Raw genomic sequence first — 21,313 nt, 5'->3', positions numbered from 1 at the left:
TTCACTGCACTCTCTGGGGGAACGGTCAGGCCTTTTCCCAGTAAAAGGGATCTAGTGGCCCCTGTGTCCCTGAGAATCACTATGGCTTGCTTGTCCCACTTGAGGGGTTACTTTCCCTTCAGACACAAAACCCTGATAACCTTCAGGAATCCTATTAACTTTTCCTGCACTAGCCGTAGTAAGCTTCCTGGGTCTCACTCTTATTGTAATTAAAGCCACAGCTTGTTCTGCTGGGCTTTCCATCAGGGTTCCGTCTTCATTGAGCAGGTCTGCCCTGATTAACCCTACCGATTTTCCCTTTAGTTTCCAGCAGTCAGCTTTTAAATGCCCTGCTTTATTACAATGGAAGCACACAGGTCTCGGGGTCTCACTCTTGCTCACAGCACCTTCCTTTTTGGCTGGAGAAGGGCCCCCTGTGTCTCCAGCTTTCCTTTCTCTCCCAGTACTGTCTGGGCGGAGATCACCTCCCCACTTTGTCCTTTTTGGATTTGTGAGGGTGATTAGGAAAGGTCCTCCCCTCAGAAACCAACTTATAAATTAAAGCAAACTCATCGGCCAAAACGGCTGCTTACTGGGCTCCCTGAACCCCCTGCTCCTCTACATGGGTCTTTATTGAGACTGGGAGAGAGTTTTTAAACAGAATCACTTCTCTGAGAGTCTCACAGCTGAGCTGTATTTTAAGAGCCCTCAGCCACTGGTCAAAAGTCAGCTCCTTACTTCTTTCAAACTCCAGATAAGTTCGATTAGCTTGATTTTTGAGGGTTGTAAACTTTTGGCGGTAGACTTCGCATACTAATTCATATGCCTCGAGGATAGCATTTTTGGTCAGTTCATAATTTGATGAACTCTCATCTGGCAACAAGGAATAAACCTCATGGGCTTTTCCAGTTAGCTTGCTTTGTGTTAAAAGAGATCAAGTCTCAGCTGGCCATTTTAGCTGTCTTGCCAGTTTCTCAAAAGACACAAAAAACGTTTCCACATCTTCCTCATTGAATTTTAGGATTAGTTGAGCAAGTTTTAGCAATTTTATCCCCAGCTTTGAATTTTGCTCCTCCATATTGGCCATACTTTCACTGGGGTTACTCTGTCGCCCCCCCCCCCCCCCCCCACTAGTTAACTCAAGCAGCTTCAAGTCCCTTTCTTCACATTCTTTCTGGAATATTCAATCTCTCTCTCTCTCCTCTCTCTCTTGTTCCTTCTCCTGTCTTTCTCTCTCTTTCTCCTGCCTTTCATTTTCTTCATGTTCCTTTTGGAAGGCTCTTTCTTTCTCCATCTCTCTTTCCTCAAATTTAAGTTTTCTCTGTTCCAATTGTATCTTTGCTAACACTACCCTGTTGGATTCTGCTTCTAACACTGCTTCTGCTTCTTCAGATTCAAGGGAAAACAGGTGGGCTACGAGCATTAGGACTTCAGACTTCCCAGCCTTGCCACATATAGTGATCCCATACTGCTCAGTCATTTTTCTCAGCTCCTCCATAGACAGTGCTTTTAAGTTATCCCAAGTTACTTCACTCTGGCTTGGAGAGCTACTAGCTTCAGCTGCAAAAATGTTAGTATTCAACTACACACAACCACAAGAAAACCTATATTAATCTTGCTCTTTTGTTGACTGGGAACAATTTGGCTTCCCACTTCCAATTGTTCTTGTTTGTCTGTGGGTAAAATCCTGGACAATAGCTCCCAAATTTCTGTTACAACCAGGTGAGAAAGGTGTCTAGGGGTCTCTTTCAGCCTTCACCTGGTCTTATTGTAACAGGATTTAATTTTTAAACACAGTGTTTTGAGCTCCTCCTTGGTGAACCCTTGTTCATCGCTTTCCAATTATAAGGAAAAGGAATGAGCACAAACAAGCTGCCTTCAGTTTAAAGAAGGAAAGTGAAATTTATTAAAACTTAAACTTAAACTCTAATTTGGTTAATGCCTATGGATACAGGCTGCGGCCCACCCTAGCATGCATACACAATATGCACATGCAAAAAATGGAGACAGAAAAGAGCAGAAGAAAAATAAAGTGGAGAGGTTTGAAGCAATATCAGAAGAGTTTCTTGTTACTGTGCTTCGAACTCACTGTAGTCGTTTTGTAGGTAGTCTTTTTGTTGGGGCCCAGTATTCTTCTTAAACCTTGTTCACTGTAGGAGACTTTTCTCTCTTGGAGTTCATGTGTCTTCAATGGGCCTGCGGTTCTGTGAGAAAGAAATGGGCGCAGACAGGAGAGAGATGTTCTCAGTCCAGGAGCAAAGAGCTTTCTGAGTTCAAATTATCTGTGGCAAGTTTAAACTCAAAAATACTCCAACATCCAGTTAGTCATGTGACTAAACTGGTCTGACCACGTCTTCTGTGTATTGGGGGAGCAGGGAGTGGTGCCTTTGTCCTTTCCAAACACTGTCTGTTACTCTGCAAATGTATTTCCAGTCAGGGGCTTGGCAACCCCTTGTAAGAGGCCTACTTTTCTTCCCAGCAACAATTTTAAAATTTAATGTCCATGTGGTGAAATATCTGTGTCCCAAGCTTGGCAGGTGGGGGCCTGCATGACATTCTCTATATATAGAATGGCAGCATATGTTTCACCCATTACACACTGGTGTTTGTCACATTGCAGGCATGGCACTGTTTTATAAACAAATTTGTGTGTGTCAAACTGTCAGCTGAGTGATTCAAACTTCATATTCACAATAAAACAGCAAATGACAACTCAGCAGGTAGGTATACCTGTCATTGATAGCAAGTAGAAACAAAGACCAGCAATCATGATGTTCTGAAAACAATGGGCCGAATTTTACCAGCCCGCCGACATTGGGGGTCATGGTGGGAGGTTAGGGGGGGGCTGGAAAATACCTCCAGGAGAGCCCTGCCACAGGCCTTGATGCCGGGAAGGTCCCACCCCATATTACCGGCAGTGGCGAGGCCTCATGGTGGCCCTCCCATCACTCGGCAATGGGAACATCATTAAAATATGTTAATCTAGTTAAATTACTGAATAAATACTTACCTCATAGTGCCGGCTGTTCCGCTGCGATATTCCGGCTGGTTGCCGGAACTCCGAACAGAGATCCGAGGCGGAACGTTGGTTGGGAGGGGGGAGCAGTTAAACTTTCAGAGTGGGAGTGGGGGGTGGGGGGGGGAGGGAGAAAACCATTGCAATTGGTAGAGAGGATGGTGGGAAGGGGTTGAAGGTAAAAGGTTATAAACTTTGTGGGGGAAGGTTGGGATCGCTAAGTAATTTTTGTCAGGGCGGAGAGGGCAATTCATAAATTGTTTTGTCATGGGGGTTGGGATAGGGGATTGAAACTTTTATTCAATTTTGCACTTTAATTTTATCTCTCCTTTAACTTAAAAAATTTAAATTAAACTGAAGGGATGGTGAACTAATCAAATCACTTTAGATCATAATTCAAATAACTTTATGGCTAAAGTTTTTCTTCTTTAGAGTCTCAACTACAAACGGTTAAAGATAAAGGGGCCAAAAATCATGGCCCTTCTGGGAATCTCCTGTCTGACTCTGTCCCAGAATGTGGTAAAACAGCTATACAATATACTGGGACCCTTATACACCAAATCTTTGCTTGAATTTGCAATTTCCAATGATTATTGTTGATCATTGCATCAATCTATTCCAAACAAGCCCATTGATACAGGGAGTTACCAAATCACTCCCAGAACCCTTGCATATCCTTGGTAACCAGTATTAGGCTTTCAAATCAAGGCATCTGGGTCTTGGCTGAGAATCATGGTTTGGACCTTAAAAAGATTCAGGTCGAGTTTATTTACATATAGCAGCACTTTTACAAAAGGGGCTGAGAAGGTATAAGTATATTCTTAATGGGGGGAGTGGGAGGGAGGCAGGGTGGTTGGTTATCACTTTCCCCAGTTTCTGTAAGATTCATTGCAGTTTGCAACCTCTGGGAGCAGCTGGCTGCCCAAAATGAGTCCCTAAAGACAGAAGCACCTGCCATTAGCATTATAACTCGGGGACCTGCCACACATTCTGCAAACATTAACAACGTCAGAGACATTTACACAGGAAATATTTAGCCCAAAGGTTTGTAAAATTACAAGGACCTTAGTAATGACACATTTCTGTATACCACTTACCTGTAAACTTGCCTTTTGTTTTTTTGAAGCATCAGTCTGCTATCCGCAGGTTCTCCTGCTTGTCTGTCATTTTTCCAAGTCTTGTACAGATCTTCCATCAAAGTTATGCAGAAAAGTAAGAGAACCCTTGTGGAAATTCACCCCCTACCTCTATGCCAGTAATTCCCACATTCCAGCCTGTCCATGCTCACTATGGCGAATCTCCCAGGGTGCATCAGTATGATTCTCACAAAATTTAGAAGGTTGAGGGGTGATCTAATCATGGTCTTAAAAATTTTAAAAGGATTTGATCGGTGAGAGAAACTATTTCCTCTGCTGGGGAATCCAGAATAAAGGGCTCAAATCTTAAAATTAGAGCCAGACCATTTAGGACTAACCAAGATGCATTTGACACAAAGGGTAGTGAAAACCTTGAACTCTTTCTCCAAAAAGGAGGATGCTGGACCAGTTGAAATTTTCAAGACTGAGATCAGTAAGATTTTGGTTGAGTAATGGCATCAAAGGAATATAAATTATGAGTGGGTAAACGGAGTTGAGCTATGGATCAGCCATGATCTGACTAAATCAACAGCACAGGCTCAGGATGCTGAATAGCCTCTTCCTCTTCCTATGTTTCTAGAGCATATCTTTCTTTAGGGAAGACGTAATAATTGATTTATTTTTCAAAACAAGTTGCAGCATAAATTTTAGAAAGTTTTTATTTAGAGATACAGCACTGAAACAGGCCCTTCGGCCCACCGAGTCTGTGCCGACCATCAACCACCCATGTATACTAATCCTACACTAATTCCATATTCTTACCACATCCCCACCTGTCCCTATATTTCCCTACCACCTACCTATACTAGGGGTAATTTATAATGGCCAATTTACCTATCAACCTGCAAGTCTTTGGCATGTGGGAGGAAACCGGAGCACCCGGAGAAAACCCACGCGGACACAGGGAGAACTTGCAAACTCCACACAGGCAGGACCCAGAATTGAACCCGGGTCGCTGGAGCTGTGAGGCTGCAGTGCTAACCACTGTGCCACTGTGCCGCCCTACTTTGTCAAAAGCTACTTCAAAAAAAAGTATTTTCTTCAGTTGCTTTTTTTTAATCTTAAAGAGAATTAAGAAAGAAAGAGAAACAGAGTGAGACAAAAGAGTGGAATAAAGAGGGAGCAATGTGTGAAAGAGAGAGATGTATAGACAAACAGATAGACAGAGTCAAATCTTTATATTTTCTATTATATTTTAAATTGTTACAGCATCTGCCATTTTTGTTAAGAATTTGAATGAAGAATTTAAAAATAATGATTGCTTATATAAATGGATCTATTTATAAGTTGTGATATCTATTTATCTCTCAGTAGAGTAGGAACGGTAAATAATTATCATTTACTTTCCAGCAACTGACTAAAATATTTACTTCACTATCTATGGGCAACACTCCTACAAACTTCTTTCCAAATTGTTTTATTTGAATTGCAGGCCCATCCACATCAGAGTGACCCCTCCATCCCCCTCATAAAGTAATGGAACACACCCTGACAACAAGCAACATAAAGCCAGATCTGATTTCCCCTCCTCCTCTACTGACTTCCACCTCTCTTTTCTCATTTTCCTTTTCCTCCATTCTCTTAAAATCTTGTGCAAATTTTTTTTGCTTGAAAACTGCTCCGTGGCTGCTTTAACACTGGGTGGTTGAAACGGCTGATTGATTCAGGCAATGTGAAAATTGAGATCCTATTGCTCAGATAAGATAATGAGGCACTTTAGCAGTCTACTGCCCGGATCACATGAAATGGATGTTCTGGGGAGTACAATCTGCTGGGGCTGCAAAAGGTAAAAGGGAAATCTATCTCTGGGGGCGTCGGAGGCAGGGGCAGGGGAGGTGGAGTTGGGGTATGATGAACAAGAGTACTTCTCCGGGCCTCAAAAGGAAAGCTTGGGCTTGTTTAGCCCAAGCCCTAGGTTTTCTGTTCCCCCCCCTCCCTTCCCACTCACGAACCCCCCACTTATGGTTCACTTGTGTGGTGGTGAGCCATTTGAACTCTGCCTGATTGCAAACAGCCAGTTACCTCTTGGTGCCCGTTCCAGGCGGGCAGCTGTCTTGCTAACTGTTAATCAGACCTGGCTGCTAAAATCAACCAGCATCCCATAGCAGGCAGTAAGTCTAGAGCCATTCCCCACCTTTCTTTCCAGAAGTTAAAATCCCGTTAATGAGTGACTTACTAACTTAAATGGCACCTCATCTAATTTTGAGTCTAATCTAATTTGATCATGTTATCCCTTCTAAAAATAGAGTCATAAAGTCATTTATGGCATAGACGGCCATTCTGCCCATCAAGTCCATGTTGGCTGTCCACGGAGCTATCCAGTCAGTCCCACTCCCCCGCTCGATCCCTGTAGCCCTGAAAGTTTATTTCCTCCAAGTGCCCATCCAATTTCCTTTTGAAATCATTGATTGTCTCTGCTTCCACCACCTTTGTGGGCTGTGAGTTCCAGGTCATTACTACTCACTGCATAAAAAAAAGTTCTTCCTCACATTCCCCCTGTATCTCTTGCCCAAAACCTTTACTCTGTGTTCCCTAGTCCTTGCACCATCAGTTAATGGGAACAGTTTTATCCTTGTCTAATTTAGCTAAGCCTGTCATAATCTTGTACATCTCTATCAAATCTCCCTTCAATCTCCTTTGCTCCGGGGAGAACAAGCCCAGCTTTTCCAACCTAACCTTGGCTGGGATTTTATCTGTGTGAAAGAAGTCTCAGCCACCGACTAAAGTGCCGGCACGAACCCTATGTCGCCACCTCTGGGGAAAGTCCACCGCATTACGTGCCAAATAAGCACTGAAGTGGACAGTGGCAGGCCTCGTTGGGATTAAGGACCCTGGAGACACAAGAGGGGCGTGTAGGGGGTTCAGCAGCAAGGGCTGGGGGGGTGGCTCTCATCCTGCCCCCCCCCCTTCCCAATGGCAGGTCCCTCGATCAGGCACTAAATGCCCTTTAACGAGTGTATCCCCCCCCACCTCGGAGCCAGCAAGCAACCCGCATGGGGTTGCTTGACGTGCTCCCCGTGCAGCGACAGGCCTGCCCGCCACTGGGCTGATAGGCGGGATGAGGCCCTTAATTGAGCATTAATTGCCACTTAATTGCCTCAGTCGGCTGTGGGCAGGATGGCATGGACCTTCCTGTCCTGGACTTAATTTCTGTGGAGGCGGGAAGGTGGTGGGGTCCTTCTCTTCCGCCATCCTGCCTGATTATATGTTCTCCTCGCCTCCAAAATTGCTGAGGGGGAGAGCATAAAATTCCCCCCCTTGTAACTAAAATCCCCCATCTCTGGAACCATTCTGGTAAATCTCCTCTGCACTCTCTCAAGGACCCTCACATCCTTCCTGAAGTGCGGTGACCAGAACGGGACGCAATACACTAGTTGGGGCCTATCGAGAGCTTTATAAAGGGTCAGCATAACTTCCCTGCTTTTGCACTCAATATCTCTATTTATGAAGCCCAAGATTCCATATGCTTTGCTAATAGATTAGATTAGATTAGATTAGATTAGAGATACAGCACTGAAACAGGCCCTTCGGCCCACCGAGTCTGTGCCGACCATCAACCACCCATTTATACTAATCCTACACTAATCCCATATTCCTACCAAACATCCCCACCTGTCCCTATATTGCCCTACCACCTACCTATACTAGTGACAATTTATAATGGCCAATTTACCTATCAACCTGCAAGTCTTTTGGCTTGTGGGAGGAAACCGGAGCACCCGGAGAAAACCCACGCAGACACAGGGAGAACTTGCAAACTCCACACAGGCAGTACCCGGAATCGAACCCGGGTCCCTGGAGCTGTGAGGCTGCAGTGCTAACCACTGCGCCACTGTGCCGCCCGTTGGATAAAATAGTCAGGTGTGATTAAGGGCTTTTGTGGCATTAATAGTCCATGTCAGTAAAATCTGTGCTGTTTGAAAGGATTGGAATATGGAATTTTTTCAGAAGCTGTAAACTAAGGAGTCATATTGCCCAAATGAGAACATATGTCTCACTATAGTGCAGTCCAATGTATTAATAGAAGAACAAGATTGATGATAGGACTCCACCATTCTAATAATTGGGATATGTTGATGGTCCACATTCCATTGTAGATAGATATTGTTGTTTCTGAGCTTAATTAAAGATTATTTTATCAATATCTGCATGCAGCTTAATTGAATAAGCATTAGAAAAACAATCATTTTCTCTTTGTTCTATAGATTTGTGTCCAAAATTTTAATTTGCATCACTTAATATAACAACGTCATGGCATAACAACGCAGAAAATGATGAGGTCAATCAGTCCAACCAGCTCCTCCACACTTTACATTCTCTTTCTCCACTCTGCTGCTTTGATTGTGGGAGAAATTCAACTCACCGCCGCCTGGTGTAAAAAGGGTGTTAAACTTCCAAATTACACTTTGTGATTTGCCGCACTACACCTGCACCAAATGTGCGCCAGGTTCAATACTGGCTCGGGTGACTTTTAGTCATTCTGGCTACCTGAAGCAGGAATCCTTAAATATGTAAATTGAGGTCCTGTTATCAGGCCCCAAGTACACAATTCAGGTATAAATGGGTGGTTCTTCTGCTGCTAATGGTCCACCTAGTTGTATCAGGCACAGAGCAGCTTAACCAATGATCCTTAAAGGGAATGCTGTAGCTGCTCAAAAAAGGCCTCAGGATATTTGCCAATTTATCACCCTCCTCAAATGGCAAGCGGTAGTTTGGCACTTGCTTTTAAATGAGATTCAATGCCGAATATGGCTCCTTCTAGGGCTCGAGTCGAATTTCCCAGCCATTGAGTCAGAATTCATTGTATTAAGTGGAAATTTAATAACTTAACCAAACTAAGAGTGAAGAAATTAAGGGCCGATTTTAACCCACCCCATCTGGGGAGGAAGTCTTGTAACACATTCCTGATGCATTCCCACGCCTCACAATTTTTACTTGTATGGATTCAGACATAGGAATGCCTCTCATCCTAAAGTAGAGGGCAATTAATGGCAGTGGCGCATTACAATGACATCATCCAGATGCATATATGATTTTAACCATGGAAGACTAAGGTATGCACAGTATCCAACCTGTCTGAAAAATTTGGTGGCAGCAAGTAGTCTGCCCACAGGAGGCACAGGTCGGTAAATATTTTGTGAATTTTCAAAACTTCCTTGTGGGCCAAGAAAAGCCCTCACAAGGATAACTTGGGCTTCTCCTGCCCCAGGCTTCCCCCACTAATCACAGACTTTCTGACCCACTGCCGAAATCGTTACTTACTTTGTTAGGGACAGTCTCCCTGACTGCTGCCTTCCCCTCCACCAGTTTTGTCTCTTGCTCACCGGCAATGTTATTCCCATTGTATCCGGATGGGAGTCAATCATGGAATGCAAATGAGATCTGGGAGTTCACATCTCCCAGACCGCACACTCCGGTGGGCCAGATGGTTTGCCACCCGCTTCTGCTCCCTCATGCTGATTCCCAACTCGAGTTAAAATCGGCCCTTTATCATTCTAAATAAACACATCTGTAATGTAGAAATCCTGTAAAAGCCAAGAGCTGCTTGCAGTTTCTGGCATTAATCCATTTGGTCAGGTATATAAAAACACATAAAAGTAAATGACTCACATATTCACAATTACAATTCGGAAGGTTAGAGTCATAGAGTTATACAGCACAGAAACAGGCCCTTTGGCCCATCGTGTAATCTTTTAAAAGTTGCAGTCACCCCAATGCATCATAAGTAATTCTAGAATGACTTCATTACTTAAATTGCAATACGCTGTTATTTTTATGGATTTGTTTTTCTACAAAAACTGTCAAATTATTGACTTTACAGAAGAAAATCTATCAAACACAGCTTTGAGTTAATTTTTCTTTATTGTATCCCTCGAGGTTCTGCATTGTTAAAGTTGGTTCAGAAGATAAAATGGATTTCAGAGATGTTAATGTGGTTACTGAGGCGGTTTTTCTGTGCATTGTATGATGCCATTGTTGGGTAAGTCACACAATGTGCTCTGTGACCTCAGCACCAGTATCATCATGCAAATCCCCAAATCACATGCGTCATATTTAACATTAAAACCAAAAAGGCAGCACAAAACAAATGTGGAAGAAATACAATAAAGTAAACATTAAAGTTGTGTTATGAGATTTTTTTTTAGAGAAACCTAGTGCTTGTGTTTGTTTAACCATTAAGTATCTCTCGCAGTATATAAGAAACATTTTTTTTTACAAGTAGAAGTTTTGCACTGGAACCGATGTAAATTGTATACTAGACTCAGGAAATTAAAAATCACTAAGTACTACTTTTAACCATCAACATTTTTATATAACATGTGGTCTTACAATAAAAAATGACAGGAGTGTAACCAAATTGTTTAATTCAACCAATAAGTGCTAACATATGAACTCCTTTGATTTTAAGTATCTGCAATGCAAAACCTTGTAAACAGTTGTGTGGCACAAACCATTTGAATGTACGAACCCAAGCTTTCACCATCACACTTTGTAGAAGCAAATTTCAATTTTGCTACCTGTGTGGTAGCCTGGCAGAGCGATTGCCCACCCATTGTAGATCCTGTCCGATCGACATTCCATTGAGTCCAATGGAACAAAAGTCAAACAGATTTTACAACAGGCGAGTGGTCTGCTCTGCCAGGTTAATCCCCCACGTGGTCAAATTGAAAATTACCCCCACTCCCCCTCCAGCACCAGCACCACCCCATGTCTCTTGTCGATACTAATCCTTTCATTGATACAGCAGGTTGAATCATTTTATAAACCAACTTGTGGATTGTGTGGACTTTGCAATTCTTCCCTGTGAGTGAATCATGACAAAATAAAGGCTTATTTCTATAAACATACCAAAGTACATAGATTAGCAATTACCGGTTGTATTTGGCATCATCACCCTTTAGAAATTCCACATGCCTTAAAATACATCAATGATTATTTTGCAGCATCATCCTCCATATCTTTAATAACAGCTTCTCTGTTTAAATATGTAGCCCAGTACACTAAATTGAAAGTTCCAAATAAAACAGGGAACATTATCCTGGACATTCTGTCGATTTTGCTTACGCTGTTAAATGTTTTCTTGGCCTCCTGTGGCTTGGTCTCTGGTTTGGCCTCTTTTGGCTCTGCAGTTGCACTCTTTGCAATTGTTGGCAGTGCTGAGTCCTTGGTGATATTAGGCGCATAATTGGCAACTGCCACTGCATAAGCATTATTTTTCTTCATGACAGAAGCCTTGTCTTTCTTCTGTGGAAGTAAATGAAAACTATTCAATGATTTATTCATTATTGTTGTTGTAGAATCAGTAAATTATTACAGCACAGGAGACTGCCATTTGGCCCATTGTGCCTAGGCCAGCTCTTTCTCCATAGCCCTGCAAACTTTTCCCCTTCAAGTATTTATCCAATTTCCTTTTCAAAGTTATTATTGAATCTGCTTCCTCCACTCTTTCAGGTAGTGCATTCCAGATTATAAAACTTGCTGCATAATTAAAAATGTTTCTCATGTCGCCTCTGGTTCTTTCGCCAATTACCTTGTTCATCATAAAAAGGAAAGGGAATGAGGAATTATTCCAGCTACTTTACTGACGGAAAAATCTAAATTGTGAATTAAATTAAAATGTTAACAATATCAAAATTGATTAATAAATCCACAGATTTAAAGAATTGTTACTAAACTATAACTCTAGTCCCAAAATTTTGATCTGGCTTCTTGAAATGTTTTTATTTCCCTATTTAATTCATCTCCAAATTCACAACAAACTCTATCTTAACAGTAGAAGTTTAATCCTTCTCCTGTTGGTACAAAGATCTGTCAAAGTTATATAATTCAAAGGGCTGTCAACTGCCTGTAGTTTCCTTCATCAATTTGGGATTATTGGGCTGTATTTTCCCATGGGAGATAGGAACTGGACATCGGAACCATTTGTGGATCCTGAGGTTGAGCTTCTTGGCAGAGCACCTGTTGATGCAAGTATACAGTAGGGGCCTGACTAATTGGCTGCTTCTTCGTTCACTGTCCAATTCAGAATGGTGGGCAGGACAAGGGTATGGGAGGGTCAATTGGAGGGCCCGAAGGGATAGCCAGCCAGCAGCCTCATTGGGAGAGATGAGCATTGCTTAGGCAGAGGAAGAGCTAGGGGGTGCCTCAAAATGGAGGCGCTCACAAAAGTGTGCAGACGGCATGTTTAGAAAGAAGGCCCAGAACTGTCAATGCCATCAGTGTGGATGCGGTAAGCTTCCAAGGAATGTGTTTGGCCACGGATGTGCTGCTTTCCGCTTTGGGATCAATTATACCTGCATATGCATCAGCTTAAGACTGCTCTCTGACCTCCCGCTGTGAAGCGACCTCTGAAGTGTTGCCAGGTTCCAGACACAGAAGGGGACCCATGTGATGCCAACAAACTTGCCTCCCTCTCTGTAAATGGCCCCTAATTGAGGTCCTACATGTCTTGATTGCCTGCCTGCCTCCTGCGAACAGGTTGCCAATTCCATTGGCAGCCCAAAAATAATTGCTATATTTTCCAAGATAGATATATAAATCACTATATTTTCTATAAATATATCAATATAATTGAAGCATTTTTTAAGCATTTCAATTTCACCTCTACCATGGTTCAAGAGATGACCACGGAAAGTACGTAAGACATTGTAAAGTATGTAACACATGAATGTGTTAACACACCCACTCTCAGAAAGAGGTAAGTAATATATCACATGTGCCAAGATGTTCCACAGGTGCGGAAGGCCATTCATGCTATTTATCTATGGGTTCCACTGACTTCTCATCAAAATTATGGCAGCAAATCAGGGGAATCCTGAGGAAACTCAGGACCACTGCTAAGATATACAGTCACAGTCCAGGCATTTATGAAGCACTGTACAATATCTGATGCAGGATTTATGATTTCTGAAGCACCAAATATAAATACACTGCAAAAAGGATTTAATATAACTGCTTTGTCAAACATCACATTGGTGAGAGATTGCATGTATCCATATTTTAAAACCTCATTCAGTTTCATGCAAAAAGGTAATTAAGATTTTAAAATTAATATTGTCGCATTACTTGTCAATAGTAAATATCTTGTGCTTGGGCTGCCCACTCCAAGGTTATTTTGCCATTAAAATCAAATCTTGAAAAAGATGCTCTGTTCTCAGTAGAAAAGTGCTTGCTGACCACACAAATATTTATTAAAATCTCACATCATTACAGGGTGTTTGTATTCCAAGAGTATCACTATAGGACAGTTCTAGTTTCAAACTCAAGTTATACTGCTGGCTCTGCATTGTTGTCTGGCCAGAAAAATGTAATTCTTTGCATATGTATCTGACTGGCATTAAATTTACGTGTTAACAAAGGACTAATGGAAGAGCAAATTATTTTCTAAAATTAAAAATGATTCGAAATGATGTTTAAAAAGGTTGACTGTGAACTTTTATTTGTGTGCATGTTGTGTACATCAAGGCGATGGATGTTAGTTTTGGGGGAATTTCACATGGGGCTGGATTTAGTGAGGCCATTTGGAGAGGCAATGGGGGACCGGAGAATAGCATCGGACGTGTCTGCCTGGAAATCCGATGTTGTGATGTTGATTCTGCATTTAGTCAGTGGCGGGAAAGCTCCAAAGCGACGTTGCTGCCCGACGTGACAGGACAGCAATTTAAATTGTTGAACGGATAGTTATAATACATTTGCATATAATTGACAGCAATTCAATGGGGGGCTTGGAATGAAGTGGAAGACGGGCAGCCCTCACGTACCTTTGATTCCCTGGCTGTTGCAAGCTGGCAGCACTGAGGAAAGGCCTCAGTGCCACAATGGGAAGGGAGTCATGACCAGCACTGGATAGGGGAAGAGGGGGGAGCAGAGGCCATGGATAACCTGCAGTACTGTGCACTCTGCACAGGTAGGCATGATCTTGGGTGGAAGTACCAGGTGAGTGTGGTCTCGGGTGGCAGTACCAGGTGGCCGCGGTCTCAGCTGATCTGCACAGTTGGACATACTAATGGGTGATCTGCACGGGTGGTCATACTTTCAGGTGAGAGGGTCAGGTGCTGATACTATCGGGTGAGGGTCGGCTCTCAGCAAGGGTGGGCACTGACGGCTACTAGTGTGTAAGCCGAGAGGAATAGCAAAGGCAAAGGTGCCAAGGGAAGGTCGTCGCTGCAAGGACAGCACTCTGTAGGCCTACCGATCACCTGGCATGGGTCTCAAATACACTGCCTTTGTGGACCCCCAATGCATGATGCAGCGCCTCCGACGAGAGAGGGCCAGGAGGCAGCTGCGCCTGCCTGTGATGCTCTATGACGAGAGCAAAGGCAGCTGGCCATGCCAAGAAGGACTCACCTGTGCCAGAGAATGTACCAGACTTGACTCAGTTACCTCCAAAAGTCCAAGCAGTCTTGTCAGCTCTTCAAGGAAGGCTGTCACTGACTTATGTGCGCTATGTGCAGGATGATTTGCGACCTATGGGATTCAGTGGTCACCCTATGCCAGTGGCCCCGAATATCACTGTGGCACCTAACATTTACACCTCTGGATGTTTCCAAGGATCCACCGGGGGCATGTGTGGGATCTCCCAGGCAGCAGCACACCACTGCATCAAGGAGGTGACCAATATCCTGTTCAAGACGGTCAGTGACTATGCGCGCTACCGGACAGACTCTGATAGTCAGGCCAAGAGGACCATTGACTTTGGGACCATTGCTGGAATCCCCTGGGTGCAAGGTGTGAGAGATTGCACATATGTGGCCATCAGGGTTCCAATGGACCAGCCAACTGCCTTCATCAACAGGAAGGGCTTCCACTCAATCAATGTTCAACTGATTTGCAACTACCAAAAGCTTTTCCTTTAGATGTGTGCCCGCTTCCCGAGAAGCAGCCTACATACCACGACAGTCCCAAGTGCCTCAGCTTTTCAGGTTGCCCGCTCGCCTTCTTGGGTCAAAGACTACCCATTGAAGACATGGTGACTGACGCCTGTGAGGAACCTCGCATTGCAGCAGAGGAGAGGTACAACACTTGCCATGGCTCCACCCAAGCGTCCATCGATCAGGCCATTGGCCGTCAGGGCTCTGACGGACCAGCCAAGGAGTTGGGGTTCCAGTACCTGGATCGATCCGGTGGAGCCATGCAGTGTGTCCCAGCAAGGGTCTCGTGTATCATGGTGGTCTGCTATGCTCTGCACAATCTAGCACTGCAGAGGGGTGGGTGGGGGGGGGGTGGGGGGGAGGCACTGCATCAAGAGGACATGATTGATCGCCAGTCCTCAACCGACAAAGAGGATGCGGAGGAGGCTAATGGGCAGGCAGCACTGGATCTTGAACCCCTTGCACCGGAGGCTAGGCACAGGGAGCAGTGGGCCAGAGAGGCAAGAGACAGTCTCATACTAACCCGCTTCCAGCGCCCATGATGGCCTCTCAGAGCGAACTCAATAAAGACTCACCTCAATGCATTTAGTCTGTCGCTTTCTTTCTATTTGGATTTCGTGCCGAGCACCCAGTTGAACCACACGCTCTGGCACATCTGAGATGCTTACCAAAGGAGGGCTGTGCCTGCACTGGCAGCCCAATAAGGGAGCAAAGGTGAAACAGCACCTCACAATTAAGGCATAAAAGAATAATCATTTTGCACAATGAATGTTAACTTCAATAACGAAAGTACTTTATAACAGAAAACAAATGGCAAATATCAAACACCCGTGAACCCCCAAGTGTCTCTAGGTGGTTTTCTTTATATGTTTACGGGTGCTTTTAAGAGATGTAACCCCTGCGCTAGCAGCTAGACTGGAGGCAGGCTACTGATCAGGCTGCCCCTTGGTCTGGGATGACTTCAGCAGGTGTCCTCTGGCTGCCTGAAGCCTGGAGGGCCCCGGCTGTCTGAGAGTTTCCTGCACAGGTGCGGGACTCTCCTCAGACATCGTGGCTACTGGAGCTGGGCTCACTGGCGGAGGGACTGAGGAGCTGCTGTCCACACTCGGAGCGCCCTGAGGAGAGCCCCCAACTTTGGAGGTCAGCTTCTCCTCCTCCCTTTCAAGAACCACTTGGACCTCCCTGCTGACCAGAGAAGGACGAGGACCTGGAGAAGGCACCAGCTGTCTTGTCCTTCTCTCGCCTTGCCACTGCTGAGTTGAGCTCATGGCCAAGGTGATGGTGTGCAGGTCTGCAAGCATTTGTCAGACCTGGCTCTCCATGAAGGTCGCCAACCTCTCGATGGAGGAAGCCATGTGCTCACATGCCTGAATCATGGCAGCAGTCATCACATTAATGGACTCCTCCATCATATGCTCAGAGCTGTTCATTGCTTCTGCCATCTCTGCCAGATGTTGCCTTACCCCTCTCTGCAACTCCAGCATGCCCTGTGCCGTCAACGTCAGAGACTCATCATGAGCCTGGGGCTAAGCATGGGCCTGGCCTCCCACAATCCTTTGACTTTCAGAGGCCTCGGCTGTCTCAGCCTCAGCCAGCTGCTCGAGCGCATGTGCGGTGCTCTCACCTGCTTGTAACCCTGAGCTGAATTTTATAAGCCCGCCGCCAAAATCGGCAGCGGGCGAAAAACGGGCTGCACGCCAAAGAGTCACTGTGATTCCAAGCGCGGTGGCTCATATAAATAGATGGGACAGGCCGCCCCTCCCCACCCCTTCACCCTGATCACGGGGAGGGGGTGGGCTGTCTGTCCCTGGCAATGGTATCAGCTGCCTGTGTGCAGGTGCTGATGCCATTTGTAAAGGGCTGTTAGTCCTACCGGTAAATTTAAATATTTGAAGAAACATTGAATGAAAGAAAATAAACACATTTCTTTTGCCTCTTTCCCAACCCACCAATATCAATTAAATTAATTATTTGCCCTTCCCTCCCAAAACCCTTAACTTCACAATCTGACCTTCCCACCGCAAACTGTACAAACTTTCAACTATAACCCTTCCCACCATCCCCTACACCTGTGACGTTCATTTGACCCCATCCCCCACCCTGCAGTGAGAAACTTATCTCCTCCCCCCTCCCTACCAGTGTTGCGCCTTGTTTCTCTGGATGGGGATCCAAAGGTGTGGCAGTGCCGGCCGCCAGGATGAAGACCGCGGCAGCACTTCAAGAAGCGACGGGAAAGTCATGAATGCAGGTGAGTACATTTATTTGAATATTTAAATTACAGTCCCATTGTCGGGCGACCCTCCCCTGCCACCAGCAATACCTGGACGGGCCCTGCTGGCATCGAGGTACGTGGCGGGCCTCATCCGGGGCAATCTGCATGTACCCCCCACCACGGATCCCGATGTCGAGGCCTCTATAAAATCCAGTCCCCTGATTCTAAAACCGAGTGGAAACCCACTGAGGTGAAAGTATCTGTGCTGGTGGAAGGTGCAAGAGAGTCATGTGATGGTGCATTCTCTGACTGCTCCTCCTCAGAGGTTGATGCCTCTCCCCTTTCAGTGGGAGTCTCCTGTGGACTCAAACCTGCATGAGAGAACACAAACATGTGTGGGTTAGGCTGTGTAGATCTTGTCATGCCAGGAATGTGTGGTGTGGATCTCTAGAAGTGTGTTGGATGTCAATGGAAGACAATTCTCAGTCTCTTGCATGGAGATGCCAGTCTCACCATCTGCTATTGAGTGGCTACTCTGGGCCCCACCAACTCCAGTGCCTCCTCCTCAGCCATCGAGAGAGGCCATATATCTGGAATTCCTCTGCCAGTCCTTGAGATCTCCCTGTTGTTATGAGCCCTGCTTGTTCTGCAAGTGGAAAGAGGGAGATAGGAGGAGTTTGCAGGAACAGCGAGAGAAAAGTTGTGCTATTGGCAGCCCCTTGTCCCCTGCTCAGGTTTCCTACATGGCTCATCCCTACGTCAGCTCTCAGGGGAGGTAATGGGGATGAGCTGTGAAAGAAGGTATCCTGTGCCCAAGATGCAGCCATGCATCTGGCAGGATGTGGTGATGCCTAACTCCCTTTGTCAGCACCTTTATGGTCACTCCCTCTTTCACGTAGCCATATGCAAGCACCAAAAAGGAAAGAGGTGTGGAGGACTCACCTTGGCAGAACGAAGGAGGTCATTGACTCTGATCCTGCACTGCACCCATGTTTGGTGGGGGGGGGGGTGGGGGGGTGACCCCTCAGCTGCTAACCTCCTCTCTGATCTTCATCCAGGCTTGGTGGGGGGGGACGGTCTCTTCTTGCCATCGCTGGGGAAGAGGACCTCCCACCTTTCCCTTGCAGCCTAGAGGTGAATCTCCAGGGAGGCATCGCTAAACCATGGGGACACCCCATGTCTTGCCTCTGCTATAGTGCGCTGTTCTTCTCAATGGTGGTGGTGGGGGGGGATCCAGGAGTCTCTACCACATCAGGTTCAGCAGCAAAGAGTAGATCTCTGAAAGACTGCAATGCAAGGAGGGCTGGCAGGGCTTTAAATATGGTGTCAACACCTGCTCCAGAGGCATCTGTCGCTGCAATCAGCGCCTCGGAACCCACTGCCATCATGTAATTGGACAGGTCCCACACCTCCATTATGATAATTGCCACCCGCCACGTGATTGTGGTGGGCTGGCTGCAAACGTTTTGAGCATCAAAGGTGCCCACTTCCGGGTCAGCCACTGGAACCTGTCTTAGATTAACTTAATTCAGCTCTCAGTGTTAGCATCAAGCACTTACAAGTCAGATGAAGAATGGCAGGATACAGAATAAAGCACCAATAATGAGCTTCAATTCCAAGACAAGAGAAGAATCCCTTACATGCTACACTGTGACATTCCTAATTTCCAATACCAGGTATCGGATCTGCCTCATTGGGTCTGGTTGCCTATTTGCAAATTAATGAAGTCAAAGGAGATAAAAGTTGGGAGAGATGCAGAAACAGTGGCTGTTTCAATATTGATCTTTTTACACTATTGCACAGTCAAAATGACCTCCCACTCCCACCCACCCCACTCCCAAAGCTTTTGAACTTGTGTGCTTAATAAGTTCACACAAAAGAGTGAGGAGGCACCAAAGGAAGATGTGCATCTTCACATTCTTAGAAGTTGCTGTTGTATGTTTTCTTTTACTGAGTTTTTTAATAGAATTAATTTTATTTGGCACTGCTAACTTTTTCTTTTTAAAATTCTATTTTCAGGGGGTACTCTGTAAGTACACTGTCTGTCATGCAAACATGCACCAAACCTTGACAGATTGTTCACTTTATGTTTTTTGGAGGTGGAGAGAGTACAGTTTTGAGCAGAAGACTGAGCCAAAATCTCAGTGTGACTGTGGTTCAGATGTGCCTCCTCTAACTATCCAATGCTTTCTGTGCCAGATTAGTGCCTTCTGGGTGATCAGAGTATCTTGTAGTCCTATGGGAGTTTATAATTGAGTAAAGCAATTTGATTGAGGCATTTAGTCTCATCACTCCATGAATTTAGTGTTTCTTAATTACAATCCCAATTATAATTTGTATCGTTTAAAATAGTTTAAAAATAAAGAAGTTGAAATTGGTAATGGCCGATAGTACAAAACAGGTGATAGTGAATCAGCAGCCTGTTTTACAATCCACACAACTTTCTTAATGGGAAAGAAAATCGGGCGGGGTGTAAATCTGGCAGCAAATTTACTATTGTCCATTTTGTGTTACTGCTCAAGACCAATATCTGTCCTCAAAACTGAGATGGATCTGGTGTCACCCAATGTTTCACATTCCAACAAGATTCACTGGAAAGTGATCAGAAATGGAAATCCTGGCTATGTTTTTCCTCCTTAGTATTGGGATGCAAAAACTAATTGCTACAATTCTGATCCCCACTGGCTTACCTCAGCAAACTCAGCACATTGAACCTGTCACCCTCCTAACCTGTATTGTTCTGCGCTACATTGGATGTTGAATTTATCCATTAAACCATGGAGGATGAACATATTATGTTGTTATGGTTTACGCATTAAGATTCTATTAAATGCAGATGAACAACCCCTTACCTTATCATTCACAACACTTTTGCCATCCCAAGCCCAGCCTCGTTTTGTAAAATAATTTACTGTGGCAAATTCTATTAGTGCAGAGAACACAAAGGCGTAGCAGACAGCAATAAACCAGTCCATGGCAGTTGCATATGCAACTTTAGGAAGAGAGTTTCGAGCACTGATGCTCAGAGTTGTCATTGTCAGCACTGTTGTCACTCCTAGAAAAGAACAAAATCATTAACAGAACATTACATCAACTTATGCCAACAAACAATAAGATCTGTAGAGTACAAAATATCCCTTGAATTTTTTTTGGACCAAGCAAAAACCAATACCCAATTATTGCCAGAAACAAAGTGAACATGGTTATTTCTTTAGCATTGTAGAAGTGCTTCCTGTTGCATTTTGCTACCAAACACATTTTATTGTGATGTACATTTCAGATGACATTCTTTCCCAGCCCATTAAATATGTGGAGCTCTGTTGACAAGAAGCTGGAGATTGCATCCATAATGTGCCTGAGGTGCTGTTCCTGCCTTTTTAATAAATTTCAATTGCTATGACCTTTGCAAGGCTAAATAGATTTTATGCCCAAATGGGGTACCAGTCACACATTTTCAAAACAATATTATTTTTCTCTTACAAAACCATTTTTTGGTTACATATATGTTCCCTGATTGGTCCCAAAGCACCTTAATGCCTTTCTTTTTCATTAAGAATGAAATGGCTGCTTTTCTATCTGTGAGGGGAAATGGTTTGTATATCTTTTGTGTCCTGTAATGGCCATTTCCATCTTGACTACTCATTGAAACTCCAGTACATCAAGGCAAATGTGCACAAGAAATATACTGGCCCCGCATTTTGTGCTCCCAATAGCGGCAAATGCTGAGGTGTATAACGGTGGTCCCATTGAGCCGCTCTGTAAAGTGGCAGGGACCTGTCATTCGACAATATGGGCTGATTGCCCACATGTTACGCTGATATTCATGCCTTTTTTAAAAACTGGATATTAGCAGGCACAGAGCCAGCTTGGGAGATTCAGCACTATAAATAAATGAGCCCCTTTACCTAAAGCACATTTAAATGTGCAAATATTTCCAAACAGTTCCAAAAATGGAACTTTTGAAATGCAAACTTCCTGATTCGTAGGACTTTTTTAAGTTTAATATTCAATATTAATTTAATATTTTTTTAAAAATGCATTGAAGGGAGCTTTTGCAAACTCTCTGCTAACACAGGTACATTACTGGATGATAGATGAT

At 44.4% G+C, this 21,313-nt stretch overlaps 1 protein-coding gene across 1 annotated transcript in view; it reads right to left on the bottom strand.

Annotated features, from left to right (window-relative positions):
* Positions 1-10,844: 10,844 nt before the first annotated feature.
* The window catches only part of LOC137372287 (gamma-aminobutyric acid receptor subunit alpha-2-like), a 449,916-nt gene continuing 439,447 nt past the window's right edge, over positions 10,845-21,313 (bottom strand). The window contains exons 9-10 of the mRNA XM_068036058.1: positions 20,067-20,269; positions 10,845-11,376 (exon numbers count right to left, since the gene is read on the bottom strand). Coding sequence (XP_067892159.1) covers positions 11,065-11,376; positions 20,067-20,269 — 515 coding nt within the window. The 3' untranslated portion in view covers positions 10,845-11,064. The remainder of the gene's footprint in view (positions 11,377-20,066; positions 20,270-21,313) is intronic.

Source organism: Heterodontus francisci, chromosome 1 (assembly GCF_036365525.1).
Source record: "Heterodontus francisci isolate sHetFra1 chromosome 1, sHetFra1.hap1, whole genome shotgun sequence".
Taxonomy (NCBI): Eukaryota; Metazoa; Chordata; class Chondrichthyes; order Heterodontiformes; family Heterodontidae; genus Heterodontus; species Heterodontus francisci.
Note: the sequence above shows the minus strand (reverse complement) of the source record. Positions and strands in the feature narration are given on the sequence as shown.